The 16,072-nt window shown below is 45.1% G+C and overlaps 1 protein-coding gene across 1 annotated transcript; it reads right to left on the bottom strand.

Moving 5' to 3' along the window:
• Positions 1-223: 223 nt before the first annotated feature.
• On the bottom strand, positions 224-12,440 carry tfec (transcription factor EC; the record flags this gene model as incomplete). The annotated part of the gene is made up of 8 exons (XM_084447509.1): positions 12,375-12,440; positions 7,511-7,771; positions 6,828-6,926; positions 4,050-4,170; positions 2,912-2,968; positions 2,701-2,776; positions 1,533-1,680; positions 224-661 (listed from the first exon to the last, which is right to left on the bottom strand). Exons 1-8 carry the CDS (start codon positions 12,435-12,437, stop codon positions 224-226), a joined length of 1,263 nt encoding a protein of 420 aa, XP_084303635.1. The 5' UTR covers positions 12,438-12,440.
• Positions 12,441-16,072: the final 3,632 nt, after the last annotated feature.

Raw genomic sequence — 16,072 nt, 5'->3', positions numbered from 1 at the left:
CGGGCCTGGTGTGTGTGTGTGTGTGTGTGTGTGTGTGTGTGTGTGTGTTTCTGTGTCAGTGTGTGTGTTTCTGTGTCTGCGTGTGTATGTGTCTGTGTTAGTGCTGGTCTGTAACAATGTTCCTGGATTGTACATTTTAACCTTATCAGTCCAGGCGTTAAATACCGTATGCCCTTTGACCAGAGGTCACCTTGGGGTCACCGCAAAGGTCACCCGGAGGTTATCATAGGTCGTCACCCTCATCGGAGCTGAAGCTGTGGCTGCTGTCTTTGGAGGCGGCGGGTGACGAGGCGGAGAGGAGCGGGTCGGCGCCGAACGGCGAGAGTGGGTCGTCCATCAGGATCTCGTCCAATCGGTGCTCATCCTTGAGCGTGGAGCTGAAGAAGTCCGTGAAGTGGGACAGGGGGTCCGAGAACGTGGTGGAACCATCCGCGCCTTGCTCCGCCCCCATGCCGGCGCCCCCGGTGGCCATTTCCGGCATAGCGGTCGTCCTCTGGAGATACTCCCCGTTGATGTCGTCCTGGTATAGGGGGGGCTGTGGCGTCTGGGGGGGCTGGGCTGATTGGGGGTGTTGTTTGAGGAGTTGGGAGGACAGCTCGACCCCCCCTAGGCCAGTAGCCATGCTGGGGAGGCCATGGGCTCGGGCCTGGATCTCCAACTCCTGACAAATACACAGAGACGGAGCTGTTAAAGTGGCGTCATAAACCAACATAACACACACACACACACGCACACACACACACACACACACACACACACACACACACACAGAAAGACCTTTATTCTGAGAAAACAAAGTCCCGCCAAACAGTTGCTGGTTTGTGAATACACATACACACACACACACACACACACACACACGCACACACCAAAGCCTCGTGGTAGATGATGACGAATTGAGTTTGAATAGTAGCCCCATGTAGCCTACAGCAGGGTCATCCGAATCATCCCATCCCATGAACTACCCCCTTGTGTTTGCCTCCCCTCCCCACCACTGTCCCGCTCCAGCAGTGTACCCTCGGGGGGTTTGTGCTACTGAACTCAACATCCATCACACTACAGCAGGTCAGCGACATGGTTCTCACAGCCCAAATGCTGGAGGGGGGGGGGGGGGGGTAGACACACACACACACTGCTGAATCAGACAGGACAACACAGGACCCCCTCAAGTCACTAAGATCAAACACATAGTATGTAGAGAGGCCAGGCAGATCAAGGCCCGGGGTTTCATTTGTGTGTGTGTGAGTTAACTTGACTGGGGGGAGGGGTAAGTTGCAACGAGTATTTCCTCCCTTTCCAGACACGCACCGGGTGATAATGTTAGAATAGCTGCTGTTCATTCAGGACAAGGAGGCACTGGATCGGGAGGTCAAGCGGCTACTGGGGGTCTAAGGGTTACATAGATGAGAGGATCTTTAGAAGTGTGCGTGCGTGCGTGCGTGCGTGCGTGCGTGCGTGCGTGCGTGCGTGCGTGCTCGCGTGCGTGTGTGCGTGCGTGCGTGTTAGAGTCTAGCACGCTGTGCGGCACGCACCTGGATTCTGAGCAGTAGCCTCCTGTTGGTCTGCTCCAGTTTCTTCTGCCGGTTCTCCAGCTCCCTGGCGTGCTGCTGCTCCTTCTGCAGCCATTTAATGTACTCCACCGACGCCTTCAGGATGGTGCCTTTGTTCCAGCGCATGTCACTGTAGGGCGGGGCGTGAAAAAGATAACCTTCATGTGGCACAGACCCTCACGTCAGCAGAATATGATCAGGAAGAAACGATTCAGGGCCCAAGCCCCTTTTTTATACTGCAGGAGAATAAGAAATGATGATTTACACAAGTAATTATTCACCCTCGGACATTACGTCGCCTCTGAATGGGATTTTTAATAGAATAGTTAAGTGGGTTCTGCAGAAAGTCCATTCTGGAAGCCCCCTTGTAGGGTAAAATTAATCCTTGAGTAAAAACTAGGTATGGGGACGACAAGGTAAGTGAACAGAGGGGGAGAGAATTGGACTTTGGTGGCAGACTGCAAGCCTTGGCTGATACCCTTCCTGTTTTAAAAGGGAGAAAGCGGTAGTAAAATTGTCCTTTTCAGTGGGAGAACAGAAGGAGGGTGTGATCGTGGTAATAATCTCCCTTATCTCCCTCTAATAGCATGGAGACAGACGTCACCGCCCTCCCCCCCACACACACACACACATTTCAATTCGATCCAAAGTTCAATTGCGCCGTGGACCCCAGCGGATTGTACCTTGGCCCCCGTGCTCCGGCTCTACGTGCTACTCCGGCTCCAAACTTTTCTTTAAAAAATGGCCCCTTTACATTTGACCCCCATCTCCATCGCTCACGGCGTCGAGCCGGGGCTGTCGAGGAGACAGGGGCGTGGGGACAATCGTCTCTCGCGGACGGCGGAGCTATTGAGCGCTTCAAGTACACCCTTGAAATATGAGTGAGAAGTGCTCAAGTGCTCATTATGAATTCACTGGGCTACATTTAGAGTGGCTCTGTGCTTAGAATGTAATAGGCTGTACATCTTCTCGGACTGATAGACTAGACTGGCTAATTGCGACCAAGCGTGAAGGAAGGAGAGGGGTGTGCGGTGTGTTTTAAAGAAAAAACAACAGTTTATAACTGAGAGAGACAGAGGGAGAGAGAAAAGAAAGAGAGAGAGGGAGAGAGAGAGAGAGAAAGAAGAGACATTGGAATACGGACACTTACGGGTCATTGGACTTTGGTATCAGTGTTCCTAACTCCTTGATTCTGTAGTTGATGTTGTATCTTCGTCTTCTTTCAACTGAGAGAGAGACAGAGAGAGAGAGAGAGGAGAGAGAGAGAGGGGGAAGAGAGAGAGGGAGAGAGTGTTCCAGTGGTCCGCTCGACTGTTAAATGATCATTTTGATCAGAAAAGAGTGGGAGAGATGTAACTTACTTAAGTTATGATTGTCTTTTTTCTGTCTTTCTTTGGCCATCACCCTTGTGTCATGTACTGCAACACATACAAAGGAACGGACAAATTAGAAACCCACTCACAAAACTGGGGTGAAAAAAAAAAAAAAGTGAAACGGGGGGGGGGGGGGGGGGGGGGTGGCTGACATTGAGGTCAGTCTGAGTGTGGAGCTGCTACTGTATCAAGCCAGTGTTAGCTACTGTATCCTAGTCTGGCATCGCTCTGCTCCATTGTGAAAAAGCTGTGTGTCCTCCTTTAAGCCACTCAGCCCACAATTAAGTCAGCTTAACAAATTTGCTGATTCTCCTGGGGGGGGGGGGCGACGGAACGCCAGGGCATGCATATTCACAATCACATTCTTCCAAATTATATAATTGGGACCAGAGATTGGATTTCTCAATTCGTCTTTGTTGATTCAATAAGGTCATTTAAACTCTGTGTAACTGCCCCATTGTCCCACTGCACACTCATATGAAAAAGATGGCTCATTTTCCTATTTTCTCAGCAGAGTGAAGAGTTCTTGAGACATCCTTTCTATTTCCTAAATAAATTAGCTTTACTTGATGCATGACACTCATAAGAACAGTCTCAAAGAGCCTTTTGTTTTGCAGGCTGCTATACAAAAGAGCACAGGCCACTCACAGGCCGATAAAGAGATCCATTGACACCGAACACTTTTAAGCAAAAAATCTACTTACGACTTGTAAACATGTCTGTCTGTTTTCCTATAACATCCCTCTTGATTGGACATGATACGCTGGATAGGCAATCACAAACACCAAGAAAGTTTGTCTCAACCGATCCGTACAAACTAAGTAGCTGTATATCACCACCTTAAAATAAAGTAGCAGCTAATGAAACCGTTATTTACAACTAATCCACTGACTGAATGATGAATCAACTGCTCCAGACAATGATTCAAGAAAGAGATCAGCCCAGTCTGTTGGGAAATATAGCTAATACCATGGGCGTGTGTTATCTTGATTGTGTTTGTCTTTTACTTAGCTACAGAATGTGCTTGTGTTTCATTACCTACAGTACACCCATGAACTATCAATATTCAGTGTGATTGTGTTTTTATTTAGCGTTAAGTCGTCAGTGCTCTGTTGTGTGATCAGACCTGTGACCTCCCTTTTAACAATGAGCTTTATGGGACATGAGGTGAGTGTGGCTCGGCCATGCGGGGAAGTCATACCTGGTTCACCCCCATAGAGGTCCAGCATGCTGCCACTCAGGGACACCTGCCGAGGAGAGGAGAGGATCGTCACCCAAACTTTTAACAAGACAGACAAGACGCAGAGACATAGGAGGGATGCGCTCAGACCTGGATGAAACAATATTCAAGCACCTCCTTTCCCTTATGAAACAAAAATACATTGTGATATATTGGAAAATATAATGTATATATGTACATACTATAATATATTGACAGTTAATATAAAGTGGAATATATTTTCTTTGCTTTGATTGGGGTTTGCCTACTGCCTCGTAAATGATTGGCATAAATTCCTCCCTGAAGCTCTTGAACATTGATAATTGTTAGTTTACAGGCACCGAATGGCCAGGAGTTGAAAAATTTCAGGGGGTGAAGTTCTAGAGTTCAGAGGTGTGTTGGCAGACGTGTCAGCTTGAGGACATGGTTTTGTCTGACTCAGCAGTGGCACTTCCATCAGGGTCAGGGTCAATGGATTCTAAAACCTAAATTGAACTAAATTTAAATTTGTCAATTCCACAAGCTCCACCCCCACCCCTCTTGGCCTTCTCCCCAGCCCAACTCTGGCTGCCCTTTCCAGGGCTATGACCTGGCCCTGTCCCCCTATGCTCCAACACCATCATTATCAGTACCCCGCCACATGAAAGGACCCAAACACAGGGGCCGTCTGTGTTCAAAATAGCCCCCCGCTGCCTGACAGCTGTCCCAAGTCCCCAAACAGAGTCAAACTGTTTTCTTACCCAGCTCGTCATCTCTGGGAAAACATGCATACATCAACAGATAACTATGCCTTTTCTGTGGCTCTGGAGGAATGGAGATATGGCGGAATGACACATATGCATGTCTAATCGGCCCCTATGCATTTCTGGGAAAGAAGCTAAAAAAACGTCTCACAGATGCAGAATTGGTTTGGAAAAGCCAATCTTATCCAGTGTCTACAGTATGTGTGTGTATGTGTGTGTGTGTGTGTGTGTGTGTGTGTGTGTGTGTGTGTGTGTGTGTGTGTGTGTGTGTGTGTGTGTGCTTAAACCGATAATTTAACATTTGCCAATGCTTTGCTGTGCTGGTGCACAGTGCGCAACTTTCTCTCATTATCTCAACAAGGAAGAGGAATACTGAAAAAAAAGTAGTGCTTATCAACATGAAAGATAGTCCCCTGACTTCTATAGCGCTTTAATCATTCTGATCCCATCTGTGTTCTGGGATATGTTGACATGGTGAAACGATGGCTTGTATCCAACTGTATGACTAATTAGAAGGAATTGATCCATTTAAGCATGGTATCAACCCTGAACAAGTCCACAGGGAGGGGGGTATTAGCCCGATCCAATGCCTCAGTGACTCCTCTCTAAATATCTCCTCCTCCCTTGCCTGTCTCTTAGTCAGTCTCTGCCTGCTTGCCTGTCTGCCTGTCTGTCTGTCTGTCTGTCTCTCTGTCTGTCTGTCTGTCTGTCTGTCTGTCTGTCTGTCTGTCTGTCTGTCTGTCTGACTGTCTGACTGTCTGTCTGTCTGCCTGTCTGTGTGTCTGCCTGTCTGTCTGTCTGTCTGTCTGTCTGTCTGCCCTTCTCCTCTCTGCCTCTGTCTGCCTGCCTGTCTGTCTGCCTGTCTGTCTGCCTGTCTGTCTGTCTTGCTTGCTTGTCTGTTTGCCTGCCTACCTGCCTGCCTGCCTGTCTGTCTGTCTGTCTGTCTGTCTGTCTGTCTGTCTGCCTGCCTGCCTGTCTGTCTGTCTTGCTTGTCTGTCATGGATCCCTCCCTCCATTGCTCTCTTATACCTCACAATGGTGTCGTTTAACTTCACTCTCTTTCGGTCTAACAGACACCTCTGTAGCGAGCTCAGGTGTGGAGGTAATCAGGTCTCAAACAGCCCCTTGTCCCAGCACCCAACTCACAGTTTTAGAATTCCACCCTGCCCATGAATCGCACTGGGGACATTTGTCCGTGTTGCCGACTTGGCATTTTTGTGTTTTTCATTTGGCATGCCTCGTCTGGACTGAATAAGGTCTTTTTCTCACACGGTGGACAGACTAGTTTTAGGATCTATCTAGTTTTGGGCTCTCTCTATCTCTCTCTTGGCCTGTCTAGTTGTGGTCATATATAGCTCTCAGCAGCAAGAAGAAGAACCAGAGGATTAGTGTAAACGCTAATTAGCACACTGTTCTCACACTGTCGTCGATAGCCAGCCCACCACCACGTTCAATGACATAACTGACTGCCTAATCTGCATTGTTGGGAAGGTTGAGAAATGTGAGAAATGTGTTTGAGCCTCGACCCTGGTGAGATGAACTTTGACTCATCTTTAATCTGACCTCCCCACAAAGACTTTCTCTTAATCTGACCACTACACAAAGACTCTCTCTTAATCTGACCACTAAACAAAGACTCTCTCCTTTCCCAAGCAAGTCAAGCCTGAACATTAGAGGTTTTATGGAAGTTCCTATAGTTTTTCTCTTTGAGAAAAAACCCTTATCAGTTATTAAGCACCTTAAACCGCTAAAACTAATTACTGACTAGACTTCCTTAAAACTGCTTATCATATGTCCCTCCATGTGTGTCAACAGAGCGTTAGCATTAGCAAAAGTACAAAAGTAGATGAATCACAGTCCAAAACAATATTGTCATGGTTCATTCTCAAGCGTTGTAGTCATCTGAAATGTATAGAGTTGAAATAGTATATTCCATACTTACATTGTTTTGCATTATGATGTTGGGCTCCATACATTCCAAGCCGTCATTGAACCCGGACTCAAGACTAATAAGGTCATCAATAACTTCATCCATTGGAAACTAAGGAGAAAACAGTCATTACAGTGTATCCATCTGACTGGCATCAGTACTTTCGGTCTGAAATATGTCTCTTATACCATCAACTGTGCACATTTAATTCAGGACCAATGGACAGTAGGAAGGGAGGAATGTCCGTCAGGCTAATTTTGTCCGGGACGTTAATTTGATAACAGACGAAGTGTACACTAGCACCACTCTGAAGGAGGGGGTACCAGGTGAGGAACAGATGGCTGATATCAAACCAGCTTCCTGCCTCCAAAGGAGTCTTCTCCTCAGAATCAATGAAAATGTCTGAAGTTATTGATGCGTGGATCAGATCAGAGAGAAGGGGGTGGGGGTCAAAATTGATTGTAACACTTTATTTGTATCAATAGCTGGAGTTTTTATAGATGTTTCCCCTCTGCAGGTCCACAGACATACTGCTAGATCGCTGATTGCAGATTAGGGATGCACTGTATGTGGATCCAAATAGCATGTTATCAACCTGGCACAGCGGATCATCTCTAACAAGCAGATAAGCTTGGCATATTGTTCACTTTCAAGGACATGGAGCACACAGTAAGCAGACACTACGAGACGCCTACCTCACTGTCTTGGCTGGCAGCCAGGGTGAGCAGGGTGACGGGGCTGTTGGGGGTGCTACCGTCACTGACGGGTGGCATGTGCCCGTTCCTCATGACGGGCACGGCCCCTAGAGGTTGCCCCGGGGCGTGGGGGTGTCCCGGGACGATGTGGCCCTGGCCCTGGCCCCCGGCCATCTTGGAACCCAGAGTCAGGTATTGCTTGACCTGCTGGCTCTGGCCCTGGTGCAGGTGAAACTTGGAGTTCTCTAGGTGGCTCTGGACCTGTTCCACACAGACCTGGGGTCAGTTATGCAGTCAGAACATCAGCATTTAAGGAATGTATACGGAGGTTTCAGAGCTATCTGTTCTGTAGCAACAGATCTCAGTTGAGTCAGTTGCTGAATAAATATGCAAGGAATCTATGCGGTTGGAACTTGGAGTTGCCATTGAAATCTCAGTTCAGCTAAGCAGTCAGTACACCCAAAAATACATGTCAAAGGAACTTGTAGTTCTTCGAGGGGCTCTGAACTTGATCCATGCTAACCCATGATCAAACAGTAAATAAGTCAGTTCACAGCCAATGCTATTTGTCTCATACTGCTGATGGCTATAATCGGACTGAGTAAGCACTGACAGTGAATGAGTCATATCTGAGGTGGCTGATATCTCATCATTACAAAGCATTCTTTCCCAGAACCAGAATGAATTTCAAACGTTAAAACAAATTACTGACTACTTCCTCAAGTTCCGTTCCTAATGTTGATGCAAGCAACTGACAAAGTATTTTTTTATGCTTCAGTCATCATGGCTTTCTTTCTTACATGCTGTACAGTATCACACACACACACACACACACACACATCACAAAATCAACCAACCATCAACCAGCCACATAATTATGACAAAAAAAATGGCAATCAGTCATTCTTTAGAAGAAGAAAAAAACATTTGCAGAAGGAGTTTCAAGAGAGACTTGTTAATGTGAAGTTAACAAGTTTAAAGACATGTAAATCCTTACGTTCGAAACTCTGGCTGCGTCCCGCATGGTGTAGTAGCTACAGTCAGTTAGATGTGGCATTCTCTGTCAGAGCGGGCCTATATTCAGGTTGGGTGGTGGAGCTGGAGGAGGTGGTGGTGGAGCTGACCCAGTCTATTAAGGATTCCAGGCTGTGGTGTTTAGCAGTGGTGGCTACACTGGTGAGCTGGTTTGTGTTGTCTGTCCTTTCCTGGTCCCTGGCCTAGTCTTTAAATACTCTGCTCGAGTCCTAAGTGAGCTAATTAGGCTTCAGTAGAGCTAGCCCTTTATGTTGTGTCGCGCAGTAATCACTTCAAACAGTGACCCATCAGATCACCCCTGGTCCCATCACAGCAGAACAGCAGAGTTTTGAACGACTAATTCATCAGGACGGCCCTCTTTTCCATTTGTAAGGAATGATCGGCCAATCACGATCTTCCTCTCCTCAGGCGGGTGTGGAACAACGAGCTCTTGTTCTCTGAAGATTTTTAAATAACTTGCCGGCATTTTTACCCCAACCCCCCCTCTAACTCATTGGCTATAAAGTCAATTACCAAACAATCCTGATGAACTATTCTGGGGTCCTTTATGGTATCCTGTCTTAGGTTATCTGTCATCTACGACTATTCTGGGAAGGGGACCTCCTTACCTGATAATGCTATCTGTGATTGTCATGGTTCACAAATAAAATAATTGTAGTAGCCTACTTACTATTTTGGGTAATGAATTTACTATAGTGAAGTATTTCTGGAGTATGTTACTGTTCTTTGTGATCTTCTGTTTTATAATAAGTAGCAAACATATTACATTGCTACTGTATAAAAGGATATTCATCTCTCCACTACATATCATCTACTGTACCATAGGTTCATATGAGCCTCTCTCTTAGCCAGGGCCTTCTAATCAATTACCTTGTCTAATCAATATGATAAGGACATCTCCAGGACTGGCCTCTTGGCCACCATAGTAATTCATGTAGCCAGGCTCCATGCAACAATAAAGCACAGCGATTTGAATGCTGCATGTCTACATTACATTACAGTCATTTAGCACTTTTATCCAATACTCATTATTGGACGTCTTCTCACGTCCTTCATAACATAACATATCAATTCACAATATATTGCAAATAATAATAATCTAAAAAACGTTTGTAAAAAAATAAAAAAATAAAAACATTCACCATTTAAACCACCAAATCATGAACCATTGTAGCCTATGTTTATGTTTATATTGTATTTGTATTGTAAGAAAAAGTCATCATTCAAGATTTATTTATTTATTATTATTTACTTTATATTTCATTATACTCAAACTCAAACGACGCTACTAGACATTCGCAGGCACAGACCAGCAGACAAGATCAGCTTTCACACCTGACAAAGTTTCTGTCCGATATCAGACTTCTCCACATATCTCAGAATGGATCGGTCACAACACTGGACCTGTCAGCCATGACAGAGGGAGGTCTCAGCCCTGAACGCGTCCAAACAACATGGCATCTGTTTCTCAATCAACATCTCTCCACCGAGGCGGGGAGGAATGCCGGGTCCTACTCTATGGCCTGTTGTATGACATGCAGCAGATTGTATCACTTTTACTAACTCCCGCACTCTGTACTGTAAGGCAGGAGATACGCTGGTTAACCAGTTAGAGACGCTAACCTTGTTACAGCGGCAATTGTGCTTTAGTCCCTCAGGCAGCCTTGACAATGATGGGCCTGTTTGTGTCTGTGTCTGTGTGAGGGAGACACATACTGTAGCAGTTTACAAACAACGCAGCAGAGACACATTTATCTATCACCAGAATCTGAAATGAGTTTCTTGTAAATTGCTTTGACAGTACAAAGTTCAGAGGCATCTCACTAATTTTAGATTCCGCTTGTTACACCATCGTGCTAGAGTATCACTACCTCACCACCAGCCCCTATACTGACCAAAAATACCTTCACAAGTATACAGTATTCTGGCATAAAGATATACTACAAAAGTATTTGTGGGAAACATTCTGATTTGCCTATCCAATTGTTCCAATCCAACAATCCAATTGAATGTGTCTGAAAAAGATTCACATCAAATTTAAAATATAATCTTCTAGGTGCATTTGAACCAGTGGAAGTAAAGAAGGTTCTCTGCTGTCTTGCTGATGGAATCAGAACATACATTACATTTGTTGTGGTTTGTTTTATTTATCCTGATCACTGCATGGCACAGAACATGGAAATATTTCATTCCTATAAGGAAAGCAGCTGCATTTATAACTAGGTTTTGACTGTTTAAATCTCTAAATAGTGGAATGTCACACAGATGCAGCTTCACACACACACACACACACACACACACACACATTCAGACACACTCGCATGCACATCATACACACATTCATACAAACACACACATTCACACACATTCGCATGTACACTGTACACTGTACACACATTCATAAACAGACACACACACACACACACACATTCAGACACACTCACATGCACATCATATACACATTCATACAAACACACACACACACATTCACACACACATTCACACACACATTGTACACACATTCATAAACAGACACACACACACACACAGAGACACATACAGACACACACACACACACACACACACACACAAACACAAACAACACGCTAACTGGATTCATGCATCTCTCAGAAAAGTGTTTCTCTGTTTCTCTCTGCCTGACAGATCCTTAATGCCATTATCTGTGACGGACCATAAACAACATGTATTGCGACTATAGAAAGTTCATCATCATGTTACAGTAAACCTCATCTAAAAAGGACATTAATTTATGTAAACTGAAAAAGTATGAAAAAAACCCAAAGTTGGGGGGAGGAGGGGCATTCAGTGAAATTCATTTTGGACAGGAAACTAACATCAGATAACACTGTTCACATTGTGACATGAAGGTCGGCAAGAGATCACCACAGTTCTAAAGCCATTAAAGATCAATCAGCTGAAATATATATGTGATATTTCAGGTGATATTAGAATTCGAAACCTGATGCACAAATGTCTAAATCACACAATCTATTCACCAAAAGCATTCCTCATTGAGGTTCTGAGTTGAAGAGATTTGAGAGGATTAGCAGAGTGAATCTCATTTACCTCAGTCAAGTCTCTCTGAAGTCACAGTGGATCTATTCACACGCAGATGAGCGGAGAGTAACAGGAACTCTCTCAGGTACTGTAGCTTTATTCTAAAGGCCCAGCTGTTGCCTAAGTCAGTTTCATTCTTGCCCAAGTTCTCCTTTCACTTCAGAAAAATCAGTTATGAAAGGCTGGGTTTGGATGAAAGTGATATGGTTTTGGCAATTATGGACAAAACCTGAGCTATGTGAGATTTCATTTCTGTAAAGGATCTTCAACGGTAATGTTGACACATTTACTGTAAATAATGAATTGCTGGCAAAAGATGAAGCAGTACTGAATCTGTCTTTCTTCCATAAATCGAGGGGGAAGTTGAAACTTTCTCAGGCCCACTGGCTCTAGATTTGCTGATTTGCTGAGGCTGCTAAGCAGTAAGGAAGTGTAACCCCACTGGAGATAGTGGGAGCAGAGAGAAGAGATAAGTCAACCATAACAGCCTGATTCACAAAATCTCAATTCCACAGCAGCTTCTTTTGTGTCATTGCAATTGTAAGGCAAATCACACACGCGCGCATGCGCGCACACACACACACACACACACACACACACACACACACACACACACACACACAATCAATACCTCTTCATCTCCATCTGACCCTCTTTCTCACCCCCTCTCTTCACCTCTCTCTGCCTCTTCCCTCTCCTCCCTCTCTCCATCTCTGTGGCCTAGGGGTCAGCAACAGCGGCGGTCACCTACCGGCATCAGCTGTATCTCTGTGAGCTGCAGCTGGACCACTTTGACCACACAGCGTCGACTCATGGCTCCTGGAGAAGAGTCTTCCTCCTCAGAGCAGCCAGACTCTGCTTGCCTCTCTGCCACTGGCCAGAGTCAGAGGGAGAAAGGGAGAAAGGGAGAAAGAGAGGAGGAGAGGAAAGGAGAAGAGAGGTGCTCCAAGGTCCAGCGCTTCCTGAGTTGTGCTGAAACCTCAGTCGGCGTGTAGAGGAAAGGATAAGAAGACATGACGCATCAGCTTTTCTGGAGCTAGGCCGTTTCCTTTGAGTGTGAGTGTGTGTGGCTGTGTGTGTGTGTGTGTGTGTGTGTGTGTGTGTGTGTGTGTGTGTGTGTGTGTGTGTGTGTGTGTGTGTGTGTGTGTGTGTGTGTGTGTGCGTGTGTGTGCCAGAGAAAGGCCTGACAGTGGCAGAAACACAGATGGAAGCTGGGGTGAAGGGGATGGTCGGCTGCGTGTTCCTGTCTCTCTGGCTTGCTACACTTTCCTGCCACAGTCCATCCAGACCACCTCAGCACATTCCCCCCAGGTTATCTCCGCGCCACTCATTTCCTCTCTGCACATGCACTCCAACACAAGCACGCGTTCTCTCTCTCTCATACCGACACGTCTTCACACAAACACAAACAAGCGCCTGGCTGGTAACTCAGAGGGCTGGGTCCTTACCAGAACCTTGCTCAGGGAAAACCCATGAGGACAGCAGACTAGATGTGGGTCAGGGCCAGATGACCCTCGACCCCTAGAAAAGAACACTAGAACAGTGATGTTGAAACAATCCGCTGAATCAAGCCAACCATCACCTCTGACGCTGCGTTCATTTGTTCAGAAAACATGCACAGTGTGAGTCTTTTAGTATTGTATTGTAGGCAACTCTTCTACTTTACAAATCTGTTATATGACAAAATGTTCATTAAATCGTAATAACTACAGTACAATTGTCATATCGGACTAACAGGACAATAGAATCAATTGTACCCGAGCAAAACGAGCAATGGCATGTGTAATGGCACAATACGGTGTCACTGATACTTAGTTGGAACTCGCTACAACGCCAAAGTTAGTCTTATAGACATTCACCATAATGGAAGGTCCATTATCTTTAGACACACTTGAGTAAACGTATCTAAATGTAAGAAGGCTACAGTGAATGCAATAAGGCAAATCACATTACAATGATTACATTTCAAAAGCAGCAGTGGCCTTTTACTATTGAGCCAGACACCCTGCACATAAAACGCTCAATTAACAGGACTCCTCTCTGTGTCACCAAGATGCAGAATGTTGTGATATTTCTGGGAGAAGTTAGCCGTGATATTATCCGCACGTGTGTTCCTGCTAGTCGGGCTCATGATTTCATTATAGTAGGATATGGGGAAGAGGCTGAACAAGATGGAACTGAGAGAAAGTGACAGATTTGACAGCAGATATTAAATCAGCAGATATTACTGCAGTCATTGACACACAGTGGCTTTTATTTTCCTTATCTGTTTCAAATCACTGTCACTCAGCAGTTAAGAAGTTGTAGAATAGATGTCTCTTTAGATATTCACTCATTGAGAAAAGGTTATGTTTGTGCGTGTGTGCATGCGTTTGGGTGTGCGCGCGCGGGTGTGTATGTGTGTGTACTGTATGTGTTTGTGTGTGTATACAGCATATGTGTGTGTGTGTGTCTGTGTGTGTATGTGCATGTGTGTGTCTGTGTGTGTATGTGCATGTGTGTGCATGTGTGTGTATGTGCGTGTGTATGTGTGTCTGTGTGTGTGTGTGTGTGTGTGTGTGTGTGTGTGTGTGTGTGTGTGCGCGTGCGCGCGCTGCATGTGTGGGGTTACTGGATCCTTGTGTGTATCCACAACTGCTGAAACTCCTGGCTGGCTATTTTTCAGGGTAAGATCCAGAGAGCTCACCTGTGTTAGTCCCACACACAACATGTTTAAAACATGAGGGCTTCCTGTAAGAGTTGGCCTGCTTCTGAGACAACACTTCAAAGTGCTGCTCCCACATCTGAGAGCTGTTTTATCCTGCCAGAAAAGGAATGCATAATACGGCCTGCACTTTAATGAGCCACATATGAATTAAATATTACAGACATTTTAACCGAATTAGATTTAAGCAATTGACCACGAGAGGCAGTGGGTTACACAGGATTTTACCACAGCTACGGGGCGTTGTTAGGCCCGACGCGATAGCGGAGGGCGTAAAACCCCCGAAGCTGTAGTAAAATTATGCAATAAACCACTCGAGGCTGTGTGTTATAGTGATTTTATAACAGCTAGGGGTCGTTGTTAGGCACGACGCGAAGCAGAGTGCCTAAAATCGGTTACTACAGCTATTAGTGGAAAATAAACACACAGCAATGTAAAATATATTCAAAACGAAGCATCATTCCCTCAATTCCGCCGAGCAAAATAGTTCCCCTAACAAAAGGGTTGCCAAGCAACAACAACAACTACAATGCATTGGATCAAATGGGAGGCGCATTAATACTGAAAATGGAATGATATGCGGTCCCAGGTGTGTGTTATAAAGTATTTTAACATGGCGTCCAGCCAATCAGAATCAAGAACCAGAACAAACCGTTGTATAATCCCGTGTAACCCACTGCCTCGAGTGGTCAATTGCTTTTCTACAACGGTTACTACATATACATATTCATAAAAAACACACAGTAGTAACATTAAATCATTTATTTACCGATCATTCTTATCATTTTAGTATTTACAAAATCTTCCGCGATAGGCTATAGCTCTGAATTAAATGGTTGCCAGGCAACATAGGCTATCTCGCATATTTGGGTTGGCCTTGTTCACATAAGCCATAAGGCATAATTCGGGTCGTTCACATTTATTTGAATATTTCCAGCTATGGTGCAGTTATTAAAACAGTTCTCTAGAGCACTCGTTTTTGCTGGTAGGGGTGTGGAAGAGTTGGAATCGGACTGATGAGTGTGTTTTTGTAATAGGATACGAAAAAGGCGAGGTTGCTGCAAGTGGTTGCTACGCAAAGCATAGCCTACCGCTTGATCTTATCAATGGCCTCGTCAATGAGATTGACGGCGCATTAATACTAATTGTTATGCGGTCGCAGCCGTGGGTTACAGAGTATTATACAACGGTTAGTTCTGGTTCTTGATTCTGATTGGCTGGAAGCCGTGTTAAAATACTTTGTAACACACACCTGGGACCGCATATCATTCCATTTTCAGTATTAATGCGCCTCCCATTTGATGCAATGCATTGTAGTTGTTGTTGTTGCTTGGCAACCCTTTTGTTAGGGGAACTATTTTGCTCGGCGGAATTGAGGGAATGATGCTTCGTTTTGAATAAATGTTAATATTTTACATTGCTGTGTATTTATTTTACACTAATAGATGTAGTAACCGTTGTATAAAAGCAATAAACCACTCAAGGCCGTGTGTTATAGTGATTTTGTAACAGCTAGGGGGGTTTTAGGCACTCCGCTTCGCGTCGTGCCTAACAACGCCCCCTAGCTGTTATAAAATCACTATAATACACGGCCTCTCGTGGTTTAATGCTTAATTTTACAACGGCTGCTAGCCAATCAGAATCAAGTATCCAAACTCTCTGTTGTAGAAGTGTGTGTGCCTAACTGTTGCCCACCAAGGTTGGTGTCAGCTGCAAGTTTTGTGCTGCCTCTGATCAATTCGGGA

Source organism: Borostomias antarcticus (genome assembly GCF_949987555.1).
Source record: "Borostomias antarcticus genome assembly, chromosome: 13".
Classification (NCBI taxonomy): domain Eukaryota; kingdom Metazoa; phylum Chordata; class Actinopteri; order Stomiiformes; family Stomiidae; genus Borostomias; species Borostomias antarcticus.
Note: the sequence above shows the minus strand (reverse complement) of the source record. Positions and strands in the feature narration are given on the sequence as shown.